The sequence below is a fragment of the Sphaeramia orbicularis genome, chromosome 9 (genome assembly GCF_902148855.1).
Source record: "Sphaeramia orbicularis chromosome 9, fSphaOr1.1, whole genome shotgun sequence".
Taxonomy (NCBI): domain Eukaryota; kingdom Metazoa; phylum Chordata; class Actinopteri; order Kurtiformes; family Apogonidae; genus Sphaeramia; species Sphaeramia orbicularis.
The window spans coordinates 54,653,511-54,671,375 of record NC_043965.1 but is presented as its reverse complement, the minus strand read 5'-3'; the positions used below and the strand labels follow the sequence as shown (position 1 = coordinate 54,671,375).

General features: G+C 43.2%; 1 protein-coding gene across 7 annotated transcripts in view; it reads left to right on the top strand.

Moving 5' to 3' along the window:
• Positions 1 to 17,143, top strand: part of LOC115425620 (uncharacterized) — a 20,742-nt gene extending 3,599 nt beyond the window's left edge. For 3 of the 7 annotated variants that reach the window (XM_030143269.1, XM_030143270.1, XM_030143267.1), the window contains exons 2-9: positions 2,403 to 2,571; positions 6,748 to 7,098; positions 8,044 to 8,361; positions 9,819 to 9,917; positions 11,738 to 12,070; positions 12,286 to 12,618; positions 14,098 to 14,418; positions 15,416 to 17,143. In XM_030143269.1, coding sequence (XP_029999129.1) covers positions 2,535 to 2,571; positions 6,748 to 7,098; positions 8,044 to 8,361; positions 9,819 to 9,917; positions 11,738 to 12,070; positions 12,286 to 12,618; positions 14,098 to 14,418; positions 15,416 to 15,879 — 2,256 coding nt within the window. In that variant the 5' untranslated portion in view covers positions 2,403 to 2,534 and the 3' untranslated portion in view covers positions 15,880 to 17,143. Of the gene's footprint in view, positions 1 to 2,086; positions 2,572 to 6,716; positions 7,099 to 8,043; positions 8,362 to 9,818; positions 9,918 to 11,737; positions 12,071 to 12,285; positions 12,619 to 14,097; positions 14,419 to 15,415 lie in introns of those variants that run through there. The other 4 variants (XR_003936255.1, XM_030143271.1, XM_030143268.1 and 1 more) reach the window with 4 other exon arrangements.
• Positions 17,144 to 17,865: the final 722 nt, after the last annotated feature.

Below are 17,865 nucleotides of genomic sequence, written 5' to 3'. Positions count from 1 at the left end.
TCCGTGTTTCAGCCGTTTCTGTGTCTCATCCATATAATATCATATGGTTGCGCTGCTGCTGTCAGATGGCTGCGCGAACCTCCATTTCCCACAATGCACGTCGCCACAAAATTCCTCAGATGTCTGAGTTCCCTCCCAGCTCTGTTTGTAAACACATTGTTTGTTTCTGGTGGATGGAACTAAGAAACTGTTCACTAGGTACGGTTACATGATGATTTTTAAATCCGATTTATTTTTCCAGAAGAAATTAATACAGAACTAAAGTATTTTCTCTTCTGTTTCCATGGAAATGTTAAACCTGAATAAAGGTTTACATGAGGTATTAATGAGGTAGATCAGTGAGCAGAAGGGTTTGTGCTGCAGTGCTCACGTTGCCTTGTTCTGGCAGCCCTTCTGTTAGCTTAGCCCTTCTGTTAGCTTAGCTTAGCATAGTCACTGCATTTCCATGGTCACACGTAGCCAGTTTTTTAAAGGTGATTTGTCGTCTTTTGTCAGTGATTTTGTCAAATCCGATTCTCTCTAATTATTTCTTTAGATCTGCGGCTTACTGCACTCATACAATCTGTGGACTGTTGTGTTGACGGAAGTTGGAAAATCTTTTTGTTGAAGGGATGCATGCGCTAAATTAGCTTTGCTTTAGCGTTTTAGCTTTGGATTAGTTTTTATTTCCCCAGATTTTATTAGTGCAGTAAGTCACATGACCATGATCTGAGCCTCAGTTTGTGATCATATTGACCCCAGCGGACTAAAGGAATGATTAGGGAGAACTGAACAGACCAAAATCACTCCTAAAATACTACAAATCACCTCTAAAAGCCTGGCTACGTCTGACCAGAGGAATGAAGCCATTATGCTAAGCTAGGCTAAACTAAGCTAACGTTAGGGCTGCAGTTCAAACTGTTTGTCCCACTTGTGGAACTCATTAGTTCATGACAAATGAATGAATCCAAAGCCAGTGTTGAACTGTTCCTTCAGGGTTTTCCAGGCTGGTAGATCCCATCAGAATAGCCCACTGGAACGATTTGGGAAGACTAGACTGCAGTGCAGATTCTTCCACCAGCGCAGAATGTGTGCGTCATCGCCGCAGGACAAGACACTGAGCATGTGCAGAATGGAAGGAATAAAGTCCAAACAGAATAAAGGCTTTACATGTCCAGGAGGAATTTAGACCGCAGTTAAAAGAGGATTAAACCACTGACTTTAATTGGGTTTAAATTTAATCCCAACTTTTCTTTTTCAACTGGAATAAGGTGTTTACATGGACATCTGAAAGAGGATCGAACCTTTAATCAGATTAAACCAGGAATAAAAGTTGTCATGGAAACGCACAGACTGTGAGGAAAAGATTCAGCTGAGTAATGACAGACAGACTGACAGATTCATGATACTGAGGATATGACTGAGGATGGACAGATTTGAGGAATAATTGGTCATGAAAGTCTCCCGTACCTTTAATGGGCCGAGTCTGACTGGGGACCGGCAGAGTGGAACTGGGCCACAGTAAGAACCAGACCGACCCTGTTAGTGTGTGATCACAGCTGAACCCGGTTCTCCAATTGTGTCCTGGTGTTTCCATTGATCCAGGATCCAAAATACAAGAAAAACACACGAAAGATGAAAGGAACATGACTTTTAGAACATTAGACCAACATAAGTGCTGGTCCAGACCCCTGTCCCATTAGACCCCCATGTGTCCTGGTCCAGACCCCTGTCCCATTAGACCAACATAAGTGCTGGTCCAGACCCCTGTTCCATTAGACCCCCATGTGTCCTGGTCCAGACCCCTGTCCCATTAGACCCCCATGTGTCCTGGTCCAGACCCCTGTTCCATTAGACCCCCATGTGAGACCACATTGGACCTTACAGACCCTGGAGACCACATTGGACCTTACAGACCCTGGAGACCACATTGGACTTGACAGACCATAGAGACCACATTGGACCTGACAGACCCTAGAGACCACATTGGACCTGACAGACCCTGGAGACCACATTGGACCTTACAGACCCTGGAGACCACATTGGACCTCAGATTGTTGACTCACTGTCCTCACTGGAACTGTTACCATCACTGCCTTATAATGTATGTGGAAATGACCAAAAATGGTCCCTTGCCAGATAAAGGGTTAAACATTAGAATGACACAAACTCAACCTGTTCGGTAAAGTTTGGATCCGAGGAAACCCTGAAATCTTCAGTGAATGAAGCCTTCAGAGGAAACTCCACTAGTAACTCAAACAGGAAGTGAATACCTGGGTGTGAAACCTATTGATCCACATTCTGTCAAACAGTTTTGATTGTGAAATGTTTGGTTCCTCAGATTAGAGAATAGAGTCTTGGAGTGAACTCTTTCCAGACTCTTCAGTCCAAAGCTGCTCAGCCTGTTTTCCATTCTATTCCAGAAGGTTCTTAGGTGGAAACGGTCCACAGTGGAGCTCAGTGGAAGCGGTCCAGTCACACCTGTGTGCTTCTGAAGCCTGGGTACCTTCAGTCCCGAGGACATTCAACTACAACTGTGGACTTTGTGCAGGAAGATGAAAGTGTTGGTGGTGGTTGGGATCCTCATCCACGGTAAGAAAACCATAAAACAGCCGTCCCCCATCTCATGTGGTGGAACATGTCTGTACTATGCACTTCACTCTGAGGGTTTTTGGGACATTTTACTCAAATACATCAAATGTTTCACAGACTATGTTTCTCAGAGGAAAAAAGACCAACTGTGTATAATTTGAAGGCAGATAAAGGAACAAGAAAAGAGTTAATTTCATTGGTAATATGAAGAAAATAACTTGAGAGTGAAACCACTGGTCACTGATTGAATGACTGATCTACTGTATATGAAAAAGATTCATACAAACAATCACATATATGTTATCTGGGTGCAATTTGTCAAAAAAACAACAGAGGAGGGATTTTTATTTTTATTTTTTTTTGGAGAAGGGGTGGGGGGGCAGTAATATATGATAGGTGGGGGTGTGGTCTGTTACTAATGCTGGTGTGAAACCAAAGTGAAACTTTATGATTCATGGGGTAGGAAGTTAAGTTTAAAATCAAGAGCTTTTTCAGCTTAAAAAATTCAGTTTGTTACATGTACGCATCGTAATCAGTTGATAAGTTATTGTATTAAGTTGGTCAAAATGAAAAATAAGGGAAACAGTCTTAACATAGTAACATATCGATTTTGAACAGACATTTCAGCCTTAACTTAACATAGAAACATATTAAGTTAATACAACTCAAAAGTCTTATAAACTTCCTCTAAAAGCTGAGTACAAAGCTGACGTACCTGGACATGTTTTACTGACAGACCACACCTGCCACGAGAAACTGAGGGAAGCACAGAAAAAGAAAGGGAGAAACACGATTTTGCACAGAACTTTACTAAACTTTAAGGTTTGATAAGTAGAATTTAGCTTAGTTTTATTCACAACAGCTAATAACTATCAACACAAATGACAAGAAATGGTTTTGACACCACACTAAAGTCTTTTCCTCAGCTAGAGGTGGTAACGTTTAAGCTAGTAACGTAAGACTTTTAGCTAATTGATGTAGCAATTCCACTATAACATTAGTCTGGTTAGATTTTGTTTTACGGAAGCCGAATGGTGTTATGTACGGTGGCCCAGAGGTGCAACAGGCCAAAAAATTATCCACTAGACGAAAAAAATTATCTACTACAAGAAAAAGAAAAGAGAACAGCCTAAAAAAATTATCCACTAGATGAAAAAATTATCTACTACAAGAAAAAAAAGAGAACAGCCCAAAAAAATTATCCACTATAAGAAAAAAAAGAGAACAGCCTAAAAAAATTATCCACTAGATGAAGAAAATTATCTACTACAAGAAAAAAAAGAGAACAGCCCAAAAAAATTATCCACTGTAAGAAAATAATGAGAACAGCCTAAAAAAAAATTATCCACTAGATGTAAAAAAAAAATCCCCTATAAGAAAAAAAAGAGACCAGCCAAAAAAATTATCCACTAAAAGAAAAAAAAGAGAACAGGCGAAAAAAATTATCTACTAGCCCAAAAACATTATTCACTATAAGAAAAAAAAAGAACAGGTGAAAAAAATTATCTGCTATGAGAAAAAAAAAGAGAGCAGCCCAAAAAAATATCCACTATAAGAAAAAAAAAACCATCATCCACCTTTTCAATTATGGGGGCGCTGTTTACCCGAAAGGTATCTTGCTTTAAAATTAAGGCCACCACAAAAAATAAAAGGATAGGCTGAAAAATTTTAAGGCTTTCAGCTAATGTGGCTAATGCTAAGGAAGTACCCCACCGGAAGTGGAGGTCGTGCGCTAAAAAATAAAGTTATTTTAAAATATAGATATTTACGTTAATATAGTTTGCAAAGCAGTTAAATGATTAAATACGGTTCCAGTGTCTGCTCAAGGTTAGGCATGGGCGTTAAATGGTTAAGGTTAGGGTTAGGGTATGGTTGGGGTTAGTTTTCAGTGGTAAATGCCCCTTGTGTGCACTGTGTGAAGGTTCATTGCTAAGCTAATGCTAACGCGAAAAGTTGACGGCAACTTTGTGAACTACCAGTGCGAGTAAACAATTGCGTGATTACGGTGTTGAATTGTTCAACTGCCTGACATTCAATATCATTTTTGATGAATATTCACTACAAGAAGTTCTAAAATTATTTTATTTTGAGAGGAGGAGAAGAGGAGCTTCCTGTGGAGCTCCACTATCATGGCATCGCCCATTTGTTTGCAGGTAGACCTCTCCTCCTCAATTCAAACGGAGTGTCTTCACTAACACTAGCTCAAGAAGGACATTTTGTGGAGATAAAGATGTCAGCCATGGTACGCGGTGCCGTGCTGGGGTACCTGGCACCGAGCTGTGGCACCGAGCTGCGGCACCGCAGTGCCACGGCACCTGGCACCGAGCCGTGGTACCGCGGTACCGCGGTACCTCGCGGCACCAGCCGAGGTGCCACAGCACCTCGCGGCCCCAACCGAGGTGCCGCGGCCCCAGCCGAGGTGGGGGTAGGTTGGGGCCGCAGCGCCTCGGTTGGTGCCGCAAGGTACTGCGGTGCCACGGCTCGGTGCCAGGTGCCGTGGCGCCTTAGTGCCACAGCTCGGTGCCAACCACTTGCTGTGGCACCGCGGTGCCGCAGCTCGGTGCCAGGTACCCCAGCACGGCACCGCGTACCATGGCTGACATCTTTATCTCCACAAAATGTCCTTCTTGAGCTAGTGTTAGTGAAGACACTCCGTTTGAGTTGAGGAGGAGAGGTCTACCTGCAAACAAATGGGCGATGCCATGATAGTGGAGCTCCACAGGAAGCTCCTCTTCTCCTCCTCTCAAAATAAAATAATTTTAGAACTTCTTGTAGTGAATATTCATCAAAAATGATATTGAATGTCAGGCAGTTGAATGATTCAACACCGTAATCACACAATTGTTTACTCGCACTGGTAGTTCACAAAGTTGCCGTCAACTTTTCGCGTTAGCATTAGCTTAGCAACGAACGTTCACACAGTGCACACAAGGGGCATTTACCACTGAAAACTAACCCCAACCATACCCTAACCCTAACCTTAACCATTTAACGCCCATGCCTAACCTTGAGCAGACACTGGAACCGTATTTAATCATTAATCGTTAATTTGGAGTTAATGTGTGCATGCTAATGTTTATTGGCCTTTTTGTGTTTATTTTTGTATTTTTATAGAAGTGCACAATGAGTCAGAGCCACAGGCCAAACAATGCCTTTCCTGTTTGTCAACACTTGTAATTACTTTGTTTGATGTAATGTCCTATTGCCTAATAAATACACTTTAATGTTGTTTATTACATGGAGACTATAGCATTGTGTGCGACTGAAAAAACAACTTGTAGCTTATTCTGGTTAATAAGATGCATGGGGGTTTATTAAACAATTGGATCATGAAACTGGGAGTTCCATGTCTAAGTTATTCTGACATACAGAAGTAAGTTAGGCCTACTCAAAAAATAAGGTAACAATTTGCATGGAGTAGTTTTTACACAATTAAAATTAAGTTGGTTCGACTTAATTAAGCTTATAGAATACAAAGGAAATCATGTTGTTTGTAAAGTAATAGTTTGCCTAACTAGAGAAGTCTAGTGGCATTTACTCAATTATGGCCAAGTTGAAACAGCTTAAAATGTTTAATGGCAAGTGTTACATCCTTTTTTTACATGACCCAGCATATAATTTTTTAGAGTGTACTTTCAACGTCCAACTCCCTGGTTCTACTCCTCTATTATCAAGCGGATCTTAAACACATTTTTCACAACTTCTAACCTGTATCCACTGGACATACAAATGCTGGGCCCCATGAATTTGTCACCCCCCTCCCCTTTACAGCGTCCCAGTGCATGGGGACGTTCACGAATTCTGAGACTGCGACAGCTGAATTCAGGTGAATGTTAGTGTCAGTAATGGAGGATATAGGTGGAAGGAAACTGACACAACCTGCTGTTATTTACATTGGTTGGTTGCCCCCCCAACGATGAAATTCATTGAACAGAAATAGGGATGTAAAAACCAGAGGGGGGGTTGATTCCTGCACCCCCCCCCAACAAATCACAGCCTGTATGTTATGACAGGACGAATTTGGCCAAAGTTCATGTGTAAAATCCCATCCTTATTAATGTGAGTGTGGAACAGATAAGGATGATAAACAACAGAGGGAGGAACCTGAGGAGGACTCACCTGGGTTCTTCTGGTCCCATTCACAGATCAACACTCTGTCTATGCGTCTGTCCTCAGTTTCCCAGCATGCATTGGCTGTAGTGGTGCAGGCGTATGAGGGGATGGAGTCGGTCCTGCTGCCCTGCCAGTATTCTGGCTTGTTACCAGACGTTCCTTCAGTGGTTTGGAGACGCTCTGGTCTCAATGAAACAGTCATTCACCTGATTAAAGACGATGTCAAAGAGGAATACCGTTACAGTGAGCACACGTCAATGAAGACCAACGCTCTGGACTCTGGAGACTTCAGCCTCACTCTGAAGAAACCACAACAGTCTGACAGCAGCAGCTACACCTGTAACCTCCAATGGGAAGACAGGGGGAAGAAGACTAAAGAATGGAGACTGACACAAGTACAGCTGCAGGTCAAAGGTCAGACAAAAACCACACTCACTATAGTAGACAAAGGTCAGAGGTCAGATACAAACCACACCCACTACAGTAGACACAGGTCAGGGGTAAGATACAAACCACACCCACTACAGTAGACGCAGGTCAGAGGTCAGATACAAACCACACCCACTACAGTAGACGCAGGTCAGATATAAACCACACCCACTGCAGTAGACACAGGTCAGAGGTCAGATACAAACCACACCCACTGCAGTAGACACAGGTCAGAGGTCAGATACAAACCACACCCACTGCAGTAGACACAGGTCAGATACAAACCACACCCACTACAGTAGACGCAGGTCAGATATAAACCACACCCACTACAGTAGACGCAGGTCAGAGGTCAGATACAAACCACACCCACTACAGTAGACGCAGGTCAGATATAAACCACACCCACTGCAGTAGACACAGGTCAGAGGTCAGATACAAACCACACCCACTGCAGTAGACACAGGTCAGAGGTCAGATACAAACCACACCCACTGCAGTAGACACAGGTCAGATATAAACCACACCCACTACAGTAGACGCAGGTCAGATATAAACCACACCCACTACAGTAGACACAGGTCAGAGGTCAGATACAAACCACACCCACTACAGCAGACAAAGCTCAAAGGTCACACGTACATCTGTCTTTGTATTCAGCTCATTTCAGTTGTTTTTTTTTCAACACAACCTTCATTATCCATGTTCAACTTCAACCTGACTGTTTCTGCACAGAAGCTACTGAGTGTTTTAGACCATTTTTTTACCTGCTCAGGATGAAGGGTTGAGCTGAACTTTTGGTCAATCTGTTGCTGAGAACACACCTTGGATTGTTCTTGTTCCTCTCCATTTAATGTGAACAATGTGTGTTGTTGAGGTTCTAGAGGACTTTATTGTATGTTATAATCATTGTGGTCTGTTTCCTGTCAGATGACCAGGAGAAGGTGGAGGTCCTGCAGGGGGCGGAGTCTATCCAGCTGCCTTGTAAAGCCTCAGCCAATCTGCCTGAAGACACCACAGTGGACTGGACTCACTTTGTTCCACAACTGATGGTGGTTCATGTGTACCGGAATAAAACTGATGATCTTCAAACACAGGACAGGTATTACTGTGGCCGCACAGAGATGAACAGAGACATGAGTCTGACTCTGAAATACCTCAGAGACAGAGACGAAGGTGTGTATATCTGCACCGTCTACAGGGAAGGAGACATCCTGAGGTCTAAAGTCCTGCTCCAGATGGTCGAAGGTCAGTGCTGGGATAGACCACATGAAACAGCTCCAATCTGAAAACACACACCTTCTGTTGCAGCTCTTAACTTCTGGGTCCAAAACTTTCAATATGGAGATCCATGTCCTGATGCCACTTCATACTGATGTAGAAAAGACACTTTTCCATACTCTTTCTTTCAATGCTACTTATCAATACTCAATACTACAGTCAATACTCCACCTCATCAACTCTGGCTCTTTCATATGACCAAGTGTCAAACAGGTACACAGAATAATACACATCTTTCTTTTCAACTTCATATCAAGCAGGTTTTAGGGTACCTGATAATGTCTTGGGGTCTGGGGCCCTCTGCTGAGGGCAGTCCGGTCCTTGTATGACCGAAGCAGGAGCCTGGTTCGCATTGCCAGCAGTAAGTCAGACCTGTTCCAGGTGCATGTTGGACTCTGGCAGGGCTGCCCTCTGTCACCGGTTCTGTTCATAATTTTTATGGACAGAATTTCTAGGCACAGCCAGGGGCCGGAGGGGGTCCAGTTTGGGGACCACAGGATTTCATCTCTGCTTTTTGCAGATGACGTTGTCCTGTTGGCCTCGTCGAACCTGGACCTTCAGTGTGCCCTGGGGTGGTTTGCAGCCAAGTGTGAAGCGAGTGGGATGGGGATCAGCACCTCCAAATCCGAGGCCATGGTTCTCGACTAGAAAAAGGTGGTCTGCCCTCTCCAGGTCGGTGGAGAGTCTTTGCACCAAGTGGAGGAGCTTAAGTATCTTGGGCTCTTGTTCACGAGTGAGGGAAGGATGGAGCGTGAGACTGACAGACGGATCGGTGCAGCGTCTGCAGTGATGCAGTCGTTGTATCGGTCTGTCGTGGTGAAGAAGGAGCTGAGCCGAGAGGCAAAGTTCTCGATTTACTGGTCAATCTACGTTCCTACCCTCACCTATGGTCATGAGCTTTGGGTCATGACCGAAAGGACAAAATCCCGAATACACGCGGTCGAAATGAGTTTCCTCCGTAGGGTGGCTGGGCGCACCCTTAGGGATAGGGGGAGGAGCTCAGTCACCAGGGAAGAGCTCAGAGTAGAGCCACTGCTCTTCCACATCGAGAGGGGTCAGCTGAGGTGGATCAGACATCTGTTTCAGATCCTTCTGGACGCCTCCCTGGAGAGGTGTTCCGGGCATGTCCTGCTGAGAGGAGGCCTCGGGGAAGACCCTAGGACATGTTGGAGAGACTATGTCTCTCGGCTGGCCTGGGAACGCCTCGGGGTCCCCCCAGAAGAGCTGGAGGAGGTGTCTGGGGAGAGGGAAGTCTGGGCATCCCTGCTTAGACTGTTGCCCCTGCGACCCGGCCCCGGATAAGTGGCAGATAATGGATGGATGGATGATAATGTCTTTCAAGATTTGTTAGGATTTGATTGACACATCATCATATGATCATGTCTTAGCTTGAGTTCATGTTGGTGTTTTGTCATCCACTGAAGGTTTTCCAGCCTGGGCCAGAGCTCTCCTGGTTGTCTTTGCTGTTCTTCTTCTAATCCTTCTTGGACTTTTATTTATTTTTCGAGGGTATTTTCTGTCAGGTATGTCACGTCTGTTACTACACAACCCATTGTGCTGTTCTTCATCATGTTTTTCTTGTGATTATAGAAGCAGACTGTCACTCATACATATAGAAACCTACATACCAAATTTGGGATTGTAATGTATGTGTGTGTAGTCGCTGCTGAGGAGGTCGACAGTCAGGAGTCACAGTGGACTGATCAGAGAAATGCTTCAGATAATGTGTATAATTTTACAGTACACAGAAAAAAACAACAGTCCAACTGGTGTCTTAAGTCTTTTTCAGACCTAATATTCTGGTAGACTTGGTTCCATTGGGGACTCAGTTCAATTGGGGGCTCAGTTTGACTGGGGACTCAATTTGATCGGGGACTTGCTTCGATGTGTGACTCCGTTCAATTGGGAACTTAGTTTGATCGGGGAATTGGTTTGTGGGAATTGGTTTGTTTGGGGATTATGTTTGATCAGGGACTCAGTTTGATTCAACAGGGGTTTCAACATTCAAGTTCAGTTGCGTGTTCACACGTCCCCAAATGAACCAGATTATCAGAGGAAAACAAACTGGTCTATTTAAAGCAAACAAACACCTTTGATGTGAAAGCCCCCTTAAACTGCTTCACTACCTTTTTAAATGACGTTAGTAAAAATTAAGTTCTAATCATTTATTCATCAACAGCAAGTGGACCATAATATTTAATGTACACACCAAACTTACAGATGATACAGTCATTTATTTCTTCCACAATAATAGAAGAGGCATTAAAACACCTGGACCTTTGTGTCTAAACCAGGGCTGTCACACACATTCAGCCCAGTTTGATCTGAATCAGGCTGCACCAGCAAAATATTAGCATAATAACACTGTAAAAAATATCAACTCTAGATTTTTCTCTTTGTTATAGTGTGAAAAATGTAGAATTGCAGAATGAAAATGTGAATAACCTGAACAACCCTGTACAACCACAAAAATAAGTATACAATTTCAACAGTAAAATGTGTCATCTTATCATTTACAGATGTACATTACAATTTACAGATCACAGTGGATCTACGAACACTCAAGACATTTAGTAACAGGCGGAATATCACCATCTATAAGTTATAATGTTATTACACTGTTTCCAGTAAAATAAGAATACAGTATTTTTTCATGTGAAATATGATTTACCCTTGATAGATAAGGTGTAACTGGGACTCAGTATGTAATCATTGTACTGGGTCAAAAGGGATTAAATGGGAATAAAAAGAGGAACATGTCTGAAAACTGAATTGTTCCAACCTCATTAGCAACAGTGTATTTGTACTGGTCTGACCCACTTGTATTCAAATTGGACTGTATGTATCCCCTGAGCTAAAACGAGTATGACACATTTGATATTCGTAAATTCTTCCCATGGTCTGGATTGGACCCTTTGACGGGCCGAAATCCCCCCATCTAAACAGACCAATATGAAGATCCTAATTTGATGTAAGTAGACAGGTGGTTTAGCTTTTCCTCAGACAGATAACTGGTCCTTGTTGTGCACCTGCTCTTTGCTAGCACAAGGAGAATGTATTTGAGCTGGAACATTTGTCATAGAAGTGAAGGGGTGGAAATGCTGCCTCTGAACCAGTGCAGCTGCAGCCTTTTGTTTGACCTCTGGAGCTCTTCACTGTGCTTTCACTACCTGCATATTAGACATACACAGTTTTGGGTGTTCATTTAATGAGCTGCCGTGCTTCTAAGACAATGCTGTCCACTACTGTATATGTTTGGTTCATAATGAGATTATGTTGGAACAAAACACAGTACAGCAGGCCAGCCAGTGAGGTGTCTACTTTTTTATTTGTTTGTTCTCAGTCCAACAGGTGAAGGTGGATTCAGGGGAGGAGTCTGTCCTGCTGCCATGTAAAACTATAGCTCACCTGATAAAGAACTCCAGACAGATCAGCGTTATGTGGAGGGACTTAGACAACGATAGGCTCATTGTGCAAAAGTACGGCTCTGGAGAACCTGATAAACAGGACCAGGATTACACAGACAGAACAGAGATGAAGACACACTGTCTGAGAACTGGAGACTTCAGTTTAACCCTGAAAAACCCAACGGCCCGGGACACCAACAGCTATGTATGCATCATCTACAACAAAAACAAGGTCCTAAAGGAAAAACAAGTGGTGCTGGAGGTCAAAGGTCAGTGCTGTAGACAGAAGATGAGAAAACTAAAGGTGTCTGGATTATCAGACAGAAATGTCCAATGTAGCTGAACTGAGAATAGGAGTTAACAGTTTAATAAGCAGTGGGTTCTGCTGATGATTCAACACAGACTGAACAAATAGGACTGAGAACTGGATCCATGGCAGATGTTTTCCTCTACTGTTGTCTGATGGTATGGGTGTTGTTCTCAGTCCAACAGGTGGAGGTGGAGGAGGGGGAGGAGTTTGTCCTGCTGCCCTGGAAAACCACATTACATATAGAGAACGCCAGTCAGCTCGCAGTGGAGTGGACGAACTATGAAAACAGGAAGGTGCATGTGTATGAGGACGGCTCTGACAGAACTAATAAACAGGACAATGAATACCAAAACAGAACAGAGATGAAAGCAGACCGACTGAGAACTGGAGACCTCAGTCTGACCCTGAAACACCCCACAGACCACGATACTAACATCTACACCTGCACCGTCTACAACAGAGACAAGCAGATCCTGAGGAGGAAACAAATGCATCTGAAGGTCAAAGGTCAGTGCTGTAGATACAGGTCATTCCTAGTTCTAGAACACTGAGCCCTTCTTAGAGTCAGCATTCTAGACGTGGCTCAGTCCTCTACATACAGGTCAGTGTGCTGAAGGGAAACCACAAACACTGCAACATTCATTAGATTAAAATGACATACATTGCTCTTTCAAAACTCTGAAAAATGTCCTTATTTTTTCCTGACATTCCAAAGTAAAATTTAATTTGTCAAATATTTTACATAAAGTCTCACATTAACACTATATAGATCAGGATGATAGCATTAACTTATGGGTTTGTTTCTGCAGTACTTTGACACAACAGCAGAAATATTCCTTCATTTTCCAAACTGTTGAATCCTCTGGAGGGTTGCAGGGATACCAGGGCCTTTCCTGACTACCAACAAGGAAATGCATGGTTAACTCGGAATATGTCTAGGTCAGCGCTAACATGTAGAGACCGAAAACCATTCACTGTCACATTCTTTGGATTTAGATTCACCTATTAACCCATAAAAATGCATGTGTGTGGATGGTGGGAGGAAGCCAGAGGACCTGGTCTGAGAAAGGCCACCACCAGCAGGTTTAGGTTTTTATGAAGTCTGATTTAAGACTGTGTGCTGTGAAAAAGGAGGTGGAATTCCAACCCAACACCCATTAGTGACTGTTTTCAAAAATAATGTTTTCTCTCATGTTGTACATTAAATTATGTTTAAAGTGTTGTTAAAAACTGATGTATTAAAGGTGAAGTTGGTGATATTTACTCCCTCCTAGTGGTGAACTTGTAGACTCAGAGAACCAACTGAACTCTGCTCCCCCTCTCTTAGGGGGACCCAAAAAACCTCCCAGTCCTTCACTAGTGTCAGTCTTTCTTGTCATTCCTTCTGGTCTTTTCTGTTCAAATTGTTGAAACCACTTCTTCAACACCTTTGTATAAACTGGCTTTGATGGAATGCCACACTTTTATTAATTCTCATTTTACTCTGTGGTTTGTTGGTTAAAGTTTCCTTGTGCGACATTGTCTTTATTGATGTTTAATATCCTCACAGTTACTTTCAAATCAAACTGGATCATATAAAAGGAGTAAGGTTATTGGCTGAACCCTCATTGAGTCACTCCTATTATTTATTATTTCCCCAAAATCACAAACATCTGAGGAAACCACCTGTGAATACAGCATGGAGCAAATCCAATCAATTATCCAGATTGAAGCACATCTACAGATGAAACTGGAGTTATTCACACATCTGTTGAAAAGACATTTTAGTAGCAGTCATCCATAACATATGACAGATAACATACCAGCAGGGCAGTCTGAGACTGAACTGGAACTGCTGTGATCCTGAGGACATTCAGAAACAGACTAAAAACTTCAGACACACACAGAAGTACTTGGTTCTGCTGCTGATTAGATCATCACTTAGAACTGGATCCATGGCAGATGTTTTCCTCTACTGTTGTCTGATGGGATGGGTGTTGTTCTCAGTCCAACAGGTGGAGGTGGATTCAGAGAAGGAGTCTGTCCTGCTGCCCTGGAAAACCACAGTCTTCGTCAGTCAGGTCACAGTGGAGTGGACAGTCTATAACAGGAAGGTCCATGTGTATGAGGACGGCTCTGACAGAACTAATGAACAGCACAATATATACAGAAACAGAACAGAGATGAAAGAAGACCCACTGAGAACTGGAGACCTCAGTCTGACCCTGAAACACCCCACAGACCACGACACTAAGATCTACACCTGCACCGTCTACAACAGAGACGAGCAGATCCTGAGGAGGAAACGAGTGCGTCTGGAGGTCAAAGGTCAGTACTGTAGACACAGGTCATTCCTACTTCTAGAACACTGAGCCCTTCTTTCTCTGTCCAACCTCCACAATCACAAAGAGCACAATGTGGAGTTACTCATGGAGCAGATTTTAATGATATATATTTTAGTATTTTTAATCAGACTGGATAATCCGTCCATCCATCCATCCCTGTCCAGCTGTGTCATATATCATTTCCTAGATATTCCAGAGGTTTCGTCCTCGTTGGACCTGCCCAGAACACCTTGTGCCACATGTACTTAATAACACTGTTGTGACAAAGTGTTAGTTCTAGACAAACTGTGACTTGTCCAGAGGTTTAATAATAGAAAAACCCCCAGGTTCAGATCCAGACCAGTCCTCCCAGTCACACTCCTCACGGTCTCATCGTCATTGCCCCTGTGAATGTAGAAGTTTCTCAGTAGAACAGTGGAGTCCCTGAGGGGAGTGCCTTCCAGCACACCACCACCAGACTCCAAGAAGGCCAGCAGGGTCCACCTGGGACAGACAACAGTCTCAACCTGTTCCTGAACTGAAGCTCCACCCTCTCATTCAATGGGGTGAACTCCAACATAAAGCCACTGAGCCAGAGCTCTACCAGAGGTGTGGAGCAGGTGGAGGAACCCACACCTGCTCCACACCTGCTCCACACCTCTCACCCTGAACAACTCCTGAATTAAAAAAAAAAAAAAAGAGTCCCAGCACCCTTGAGGAGATGAGTTCCAGAGCCCAGGTCCAGTCTGTACCTCTGAACCATCTGCCACAGCTCCGCCTCCTTCCCCACCTGGACAGGAGCATTCTGTGTCCTAGAGCCAGTTTAGACCACCATGGATTTGTGGTTGTAGTCGTCTAATCAGCCTTCTCTGCTGTTCCTGGTCACAGAACTGAAGTTGAGCAATTATTCAGTCTTTTCCTTTTACAGAGGCTGATTTTCCTCATCATAGAAGATTTGATGATAATAAACTGTCTCATGTTGATGTCATGTTTCCTCCCAGTTCAACAGGTGGAGGTGGAGGAGGGGGCAGGGTCAGCCCTGCTGCCCTTCAGAACGACCCCTGACCTGCCTCAGGACGCCAGAGTGGAGTGGACGTACTATACTCCTGACCAGGAATACATATGTGTCCATGTGTATGAGAAGGAGTCAGCTCAACTTGGTGAACAGGACGATAGATACAAAAACAGAACAAAGATGAATGAAGACCCATGGACGACTGGAGACTGCAGTCTGACCCTGAATGACCTCCAACAGGACAACTCTGGAAGATATGTATGTGAAGTCATCAGACATGGAGTCCTCCTGAGAATGAAAACAGTGGTGCTGAAGGTCAAAGGTCAGAGTTCAGTTGCAGGACAGAGGTCAGGTGTGTCTCTGTGCTGTGTCTCATCTGCAGACAGATCTCAGATCACATATCAGTTTCCTCCAGTAAGAGAAGATGCAGAAGCTGAAGCAGCTGTTTGATTGTTCTGTTGTGTGTGTGTTTCTATTTATCAAGTCCAACTACAAAACTGAGGCTTGATCTTATTCCTCTTGAACATATGAAACAGGTAAATACAATAGAAACGTACACACTTTAAAGCACTCAAACTGTGCTTTTACACTCTTCATTATTGTATTTCTTGTGTTTGTTGCTCTGTGATGACAGTCTGTCCTCCAAACCAAAGAAAATGCAAACAATCAAATCCAAACCACTGCAGCAAAATCCAGCAAATGAACACTGTCAAAGAGGATGGATTTCACAACAGGATGATGATGTGAACTCTATCTGTAAATCCACCATGGACAACCTCGGAGACTCCAGCTGAAGGTTTTGAACGCACCTCACAGTCCCAGACTGGAACATCAGTGAAAATCTGTGGGTAGGTCTGTCACAGGGGGATTTAATGTGGCCAAAGCTTCAGATATATTTAGTTATAGTTGGTGTCCATTTTGGTTTCCCTGTTTTGTTTAATGGTTTGGCCAAGTAACTACAGGGTGTCCCATAAGTCTCCATAGATAGGAAAAATAAATGTTTCTTGACATAAACCATTTTTATTTATATAATATGCTCTATATGACTGCCATTTTGTCGGGAACACATTTCAATGCGTGTCCTCCACTGCTGAAGAACTATAAAGAAGAAATATAAAGAAATACATGTTAGAACTGTGGGAACCTGAGTAATTAATGTCAATGTTAACGAACACTGGTCACCCCCCATTATTATTTTGTTTAATTGTTTTATTATTTACAGTAGCAGCTATCATATGTTAGGCATATTTTTGGGCACGCTAATATAGTTTGATACAGGCATCGTGGGGGCGGTGGTCCGGAGGGGGTCCTCAGGTGGAACAGGAAGAGAATCATGGGGAGTTAGCAGAAAAAAATGTCTGAAGTGTATGTGTAATGTGCTGCACGGAAATAAGTAAAACTTTTTGGGAAAAACTCATGCACACCTGGAACTCAGTTTGTGTCCGAGTGTGCAACAGAACCATATATGTATGGAATGTATTATGTCTCCTATGTATGGAGACTTATGGGACACCCTGTATATATGCTCCCCCTGTGTCTCCTTTTGGTGGGTCCGTTTTTGTCGGTTTGTTTGATGCATCAGTGCTTTTTCTCAGCCCTAGTTGCTATTATTTTTGTGCAAAGTTGTGTTATGTGTACCTCTTTTATATACTTAATTGTTAAAACTATCATTTATAACAATTTATTAAATAATTTTGGGTGAATAAAACCCACACCTGTCTCCTGGTTGTCTTACTGCTCAGTCCCTAACAAAGATAAAAGAACAGTAAAGCATCAGTCTAGTCATACAGAGACAGCACATATAATTCAAACATACAAAAGCAGCACATACAATAGAATCACACATAATACATCAGCAAAGGATCACAGACAAGGATGCAAACAGACATCATATATGGACACAAAGCATCCATGATCATGACACAAATAACCCACAGACACAGGTGAGTGTGTCCAGGTGTAGTTGTCTGCAAACCGTGTTTTTAATTTGGCTGTAAAAGTGCAGTTTGTATGTGTATCTTTAATGTAGGTGGGAAGTGAGGTCTAGTTTTGTGTGGGAGCATGAAGTTGGTTCCATTCTCGAAACCAGTCCCAAGTTCTGTTCTCAGACCCAGTTCTGTTTAGGGAACCAGTTCCGCTTAAGGATCCAGTTCTGTTTATGGAACCACTTCCGTTTACGGATCTGGAACTGGTTCCGTCTATGGAACCACTTCTATTTAAGGATCATGGGACTAAACCGTGCTCCAACCTCCAAGCCCCGCTTAGCGCCCTCAGAGTCCCGGCTCCTGTGGGGCTGGGAGCTGTTCTACACTGCAATGAATCGGGAGACCAAGCCGGTCCTCCACAGACCTTGGATCTAGTTCTGAGAAATGCTCTCCATCAGGTCTGACCCATAAGTTAAGACACATTTGCACTCTTCTGCTGTTTATATTTTCT